Source organism: Triticum aestivum, chromosome 1B (genome assembly GCF_018294505.1).
Source record: "Triticum aestivum cultivar Chinese Spring chromosome 1B, IWGSC CS RefSeq v2.1, whole genome shotgun sequence".
NCBI lineage: Eukaryota > Viridiplantae > Streptophyta > Magnoliopsida > Poales > Poaceae > Triticum > Triticum aestivum.
Genome location: NC_057795.1, coordinates 649,317,651 through 649,323,617, shown reverse-complemented (window position 1 = coordinate 649,323,617; position 5,967 = coordinate 649,317,651). Strand labels below are relative to the sequence as shown.

The following is a 5,967-nucleotide window of genomic DNA, read 5'->3' as shown; positions in this document are numbered from 1 at the left end:
GGTTCAACGACCTTCTATTTTGGTCGTAAACGTCTACGACTTTCTCATAGAGAAGGTCGCTATAGTCAGTTTACGACCACCAGCTTTTGACCTTCTGTTTTTGGTCACAAAAAGGTCGCAAATGAAAAACCATGACCTTTCAGTGACCAATAGTGGTGGTCACAAGTTGACATATTTCTTGTAGTGCTCGCCGGCATCGAAGGGGAATGGATAAGGGTGACGCCCTGCCTCCCCTGCCCCCATGGCCTCACTCCTCCTCGACGCCCTTCCCAAATCCACTTCTCCTCCTCGCTCGCTCGATCCCGGTGATCTAGACGAAGTCAGATGCCACGGCCACCATGACTGACTCCGTCCACACGGCCACTGCCCTCCCTGCTGGCTAGGAGCTTGTCAAGGAGCTCCGAATGCCTCCGCTACTTCGTCTGCGCCAACGAGATCAAGTCCAGCACCCCAGATCGACGTCGTTGCTGTCTTCCTCAACCTTCAGCCACCGCGACATTGCCGTTCAATCCACGCCGCCAAGAGCTCCCCTGTCTTCCCCTAGGGTGCCATTGACACCGCTGTGATCTCCTCTTGCCTTTCCCCAGTTTCCCCTCTCGTTTGCTCTCGTTAGGTATTTCGCTGTGGCCGAGAACCGCCGTCCGCCATGGCCATTGCAGGGGTAGCCACTGAGCTCCTCAGATTGACCCTGTGGCACATGCCCGCTCCTATGCGCGCCCATGCCCGAGCCTTCAGCTCTTCTTCCGCGCCCGCGGGGCCACTCCCTCTTTGGCTCTCCATGCCCACGCACGTGCCACACCGTGTCCGTCGTGCCCGCCGTTGCCATCACGCTCGCCACAGCCACCGCACCACTGTGCCCCGCGCGACGCACACCCTGACCGCGCGTCACACTCTCGCTGGCTGCGCTCGCCCCGTCTGCTGCCGCCTATCCCTTCGCTCGCCCCGCTGTCGCGCCCCTGCCTCGCGCCGCCTCCTGTCGCGGCCATCTTCTGCCGGCCACCCCCTCACCGCATCTCTGCCCTCCACTGTCGGCCGCTCGCCTCACCTGCTGCGTGCTTCTTCCTGCTGCTATGTTCTGCTCTACCACTGGTACGCTGTTGTGCCATGCCCTCGACACCGCCGTGGACAAACGTGGCGGGGGGATTGTCAATGGAGTACGAGGAGGAGGTGGCGGAGAAGGTGTGGAGAGGCAAGAGGTCTAGGGTGGCGTCAGCTGGCTGTGGTGGAGGTGATTATGCGAGATGGAGCCGGAGCGGAAGGAGAGGTCACAATTGAAAAAAATCGCAAAAAAAAATCATAACCCAGAGATCTCATTCCAAAAAAAAATTGCTAATATCGATGGAGGGGTGATTTCTTCAATAGGTGGAAAACATAGGAAATATTGGATGTTATCAAAGAAAGGTAAAATTTTAGGAAAGTTGGGATTTTGAACTGATTTCTATGCAAATGAGTTTTATTGTTTGGTAACATGATATATGTACCTGCCCGTTTGTGACGTGTTTGATTAGGAAAGTTTACAAATGTTAAGAAACTATTTATTGGGAGGAAAGTTTGTGACGTATCTGTTATTTGTTTCCTAAAACAAATTTCACTAATGAGAGAAATCGATTGATTTAGATAAGTTAGGAAAGTTAGATTCAAATCTATTATTTGTTTCTTAAAAATTTGTTATTTGTTTCCTAAGACAAATTGAACCAATAAAAGGAATTGATTGATATGAATAATTTAAGAAAGTTAGATCCGTGATTTGTTAGACGTTAGGAAAGTCCTGATTGTAATAAAGAGTGAAGAGAAAAATAAACCGATGGACCAGGATGAGAGGGGGTGGTGGGAGGAGATACGAAAAAAAATTAGCAAAAATAAACCGTGGAGAGACTATTCACCAACTGCTTCATTAGGAGTAGAGATTTTAAACTACAACTTCAGTAGATGAAAAACAGAACTAGAATTGCAGAATTCTTCACCATCTAACCCAGGTCGGTTCGGTCGAGAACAAAGTACCTTTATATCAAACAACGGAAACAATCTAATAACTATGATACATTTAACCAAGACGTCTTAGTACTATTTTTTTTTTACTTAAATGGTGCTAGTTCATGTCCTTATTTGGTTCTCGTCGCTGTCGGGAAGGACCTTGGCTTCACTGTTGTTGCTTGTGGCGCCATCTTCTCTCTGCTTCTTGGGTATCCAGAAGTGTTCCATATATACAAAATGCAGAAACAAGTATGAAACCAAGAAGGTGTTGAGTCTGCCTTGTAGTCGATAACTGCGCCTGCAAGTGATGACAAGAGACAAACTCTTGATAAATCTCAAAACGCTCTTATATTATGAGACGGAGGGAGTAGTTAAAGTAAAGATATAAGGTTCCTTCTCCTGCCAGGTAGAAGGCTTCGTCCGGGCAATTATCTACCACTCTCTCCGTTCCAAATTACTCGTCGTGATTTTAGTTCAAACGACGAGTAATTTGGAACGGAGGGAGTAGTATAAACAGAACAAAAGAAAAAGATAAACCGAATGTTTGAGAGACACTATACCAGTAGTAGTCACCAGGCCTAGGCTCCACCTTCCCAACAAGTCGAGCGGCGAGCTGATTAACCTGGAAGGCCTCCCAGGAGAGACTTGGGTACGTGCGTGTCCTTGACAACTCCACCAGCACATCGAACAACTCTTCTTTCTTTTTCTGGAACTGCATTTTCAGCTCCTCCTGAGCCGCCGCAGTCGTAGGTTTAGGCTGCCATATGCAAGAACAAATATTAATGGGCATTCAGAAAAATGAAGCAGCACATCATCACAGTGTGGGATTATACAATGACAACCATATCCAAGTCATTACTAATCACACAGTTCATGAGGCTTTCAGCAATCATAGATGGACTGGAGGGGGGACATTGACACTGCTCGAGGTTCATCTGCTTTGGAACACTTGGAAGCTTCACATCTCTGACCATTATAAGCTACTTTGCCAAGTGTGATTTTTTGCTTGGTTGGCTTTCCAGTAAGACTTTAGTCCTCAGATCGCCGGGATGGACTGTAACTTCACACCTCGGCATGTTTATGTCTGCCTCCATGACAACGAGATGGTGGGTCACATAGTCGTGCACTGTCTAGCCGCTAGATAGACATGGTTTAATCATCGGTCATACAGATGATTTTAGGTGTTCCTGTTGAACTGTTGGCGCGGCAGAGCCGATAGGACTGTTGAAAATTTTACTGGTGCCTCCCACAAAAATATAAAAACAATCCCCGTACAAACACACGCTAGGCGTTGCTAGTTGCCAACTGCACAATTCTTTTTCTTTTTCAATCCCAGTTAGGCGAAAGCTCCAAGATTTCTCGAATTCTTTAGGGCTCAGCTAAGAGAGAAAAAATTACGACTTGCGCAGCGTCTGGAGGACCAAATTGCTGCCGTAGGCCGCCGGATCTGGTAGGGAGGTGGGGGGCAGAGGGATTGAAGGGTACGAGAGAGGAGAGCGCGTACCGTGCCACCGATGGAGATGAACATGGACCGGCGGCCAGACGGGATCACCTGCGGTCCACCTCGCTGGAGCGCCCGCTCGCAGAGCCTCCTCCCCGCGTGCCGGAGCGCCGCCATCGATGGATAATCTCGCCGACTCTGCTACTTCGAGGGGGATCAGATTGCTTTGTCTAGCCCCGTACGCGTTCATCGATCAGGAGGAAGGGCTCCAGTGTATATAGCCCCGGCCCGGCCCGGCCCGTTACCTCTCCCCTGTAGCGATCGGTCGTGCGCCGAGCGGTTTCGATTTCGAAACGGAAGCGGAAATCCACCCGCGCGCTCTCTTCTCTCTGCTCCTGTTATGTCGTGTCGGAAAAGGATAACATGGGTGACAAGATTTCTTGACCTCGCGTCCTCGCCGAAGAGCCACTTTTTGTTTTACCCCACCACAACGGTCGTAGGATAACGTAAACCCAAGCAGGAGGAAGTGTACCGTACCATTGAATTTGTATCCCAAACAAGTTTAGTACTCCCTCCCTTCATAAACATATACCCAAGCCACAATTTCCAACGAAGATTTCTTCATCACGTTTCACCACTTGGTTGAATGTGACTTGAGGACCTATCTCCATTGGAGACACGTGTATTTGTTTGGGACCCTATGGCGTAGAATTGTGTGTGACTATAGGTCTCCGTTCGTGAATTTTGTTAACGTGAACGTGTGTGCGTCTAGCTATTTTCGGAGCGTGTGGGCCATCCCCGTTCACCTGATTGCATGTGTCCTCCTGTGTGGCTGTGCGCATGTGTGGGCTGACTTCAGGTGAGCTTTGTTGTCGCTGTCATGTCGTCGTTCGGTCGCGTGCTTGTTTCGCCAGGATCCACATGCAATTGCGCCCAATCGTCTTAAAGTGGTACTACCTGATATTATTTCTGAGGAGCAATCCGCTTTTGTCCATGACAGACTAATCACTGATAACATCATCACTGCTTACGAGTGCCTACATTTTATGAAGAAAAATAAAGCCAAAAAACATCAGTCTTTTGCCCTGAAGCTAGACATGATGAAGGCCTACGATAGGGTGGAGTGGCCATATTTGAGAGCAATCATGGTAAAGCTGGGGTTCACTGGGAGATGGGTGGACATAGTCATGGGACTGGTCACTACTGTACAGTTTTCGGTCATGTTTAATGGGAAGAGACTGGAGGAATTCCAACCTTCAAGAGAAATCAGACAAGGGGATCCAATATCTCCGTACTTGTTCTTGCTAGCAGCAGAGGGCCTGTCGTGCCTGTTAAAAAATCTAAGAGTGAGTCATCCAATCTGGGTGGTGTACAAGTGGCTCCTACGGCGCCACCAGTTAGCCACCTTTTATTCGCTGATGACAGCCTGCTGTTCTGCAAGGCAAATAGTGCAGGAGCTAAGGTGAACCTAGTACTGAATACATATTGTCAAGCATCAGGTCAGCAAGTGAACTTCGCAAAATCGTCAATCTTTTTTAGCAAGGGGGTGCCAGAGGATACCAGAACTGAAATAAAGGGTTTACTCAATATACCCAATGAAACTTTAAATGAGAAGTATTTAGGGATGCCATCAAATATTGGGAGCTCGAAGAATGGGGCCTTTAAATACCTCAAAGATCGTTTATGGAGCAAGGTGCAGGGTTGGGTGGAAAACACCATGTCAACGGCTGGCAAGGAGGTTCTAGTCAAATCAGTTGCCCAATGCATACCAGTTTTTTCAATGTCATGCTTCAAACTTCCAAGGGGTTTATGTGAGCATCTTAATATGCTTATTCGGAAGTTCTGGTGGGGGAGCAAAGATGGCAAAAGGAGACCTCACCTCGGTATCGTGGAAAAGCATGACGCAGCCAAAGGGAATGGGAGGCCTAGGGTTTAAAGACTTTGAGCTGTTCAATATGGTGATGCTAGCACGACAAGCGTGGAGATTACTCCAAACACCAGATTCCCTTAGTGCTCGTGTCCTGAAAAGCATATATTTCCATAACTCGACCATTTTGGATGCGACCTTGGGCAACCAACCAAGTCAGATATGGCGAGCTATTATCGAAGGCAGGGACACATTGAAACAAGGGCTCATTCGTAGAATTGGCAATGGTCAATCAACTTGTATCTGGGAAGATCAGTGGCTACCAAGAGATGAGATGTTGCGCCCGTATGGAAGTATCCACCCAAACCCACCGAACCTGGTCTCGGAACTGATCGACCACACGAGCGCTTCATGGAATATCCAGCTAGTCAACCAAGTATTTATGCCCATGGATGATCAGATCATATTGGGGATTCCGGTGTGCACCCGCAATCTATAAGATTTTTGGAGCTGGAATTCTGAATCAAGTGGAAACTTCTCTGTCAGATCTGCTTACCGTATGCTTGTAGCAACAAGACAACGTCATGAGGCATGGCTTGAGGGAGCAGCTGGCACATCAAATAACGCGCGGGAGGAAGGAGCACGGAAATCTCTCTGGAAGACCCAGGTCCCGGGAAAGGTTAGG

The 5,967-nt window shown here is 48.4% G+C and overlaps 1 protein-coding gene across 1 annotated transcript; it reads right to left on the bottom strand.

Annotated features, from left to right (window-relative positions):
- Positions 1 to 1,878: 1,878 nt before the first annotated feature.
- LOC123098547 (uncharacterized) lies at positions 1,879 to 3,780 on the bottom strand. Its single transcript, XM_044520577.1, has 3 exons — positions 3,479 to 3,780; positions 2,535 to 2,731; positions 1,879 to 2,272 (listed from the first exon to the last, which is right to left on the bottom strand). Exons 1-3 carry the CDS (start codon positions 3,590 to 3,592, stop codon positions 2,095 to 2,097), a joined length of 489 nt encoding a protein of 162 aa, XP_044376512.1. The 5' UTR covers positions 3,593 to 3,780; the 3' UTR covers positions 1,879 to 2,094.
- Positions 3,781 to 5,967: the final 2,187 nt, after the last annotated feature.

Bases quoted from the DNA above. Each gene is read 5' to 3' on its own strand.
- LOC123098547 (XM_044520577.1), bottom strand. From the start codon at position 3,592: ATGGCGGCGCTCCGGCACGCGGGGAGGAGGCTCTGCGAGCGGGCGCTC. The intron at 2,732-3,478 runs GTACGCGCTCTC...TGCATATGGCAG, and splicing joins TCATCTCCATCGGTGGCACG to CCTAAACCTACGACTGCGGC. The intron at 2,273-2,534 runs GTATAGTGTCTC...CATCACTTGCAG, and splicing joins AGGCCTGGTGACTACTACTG to GCGCAGTTATCGACTACAAG.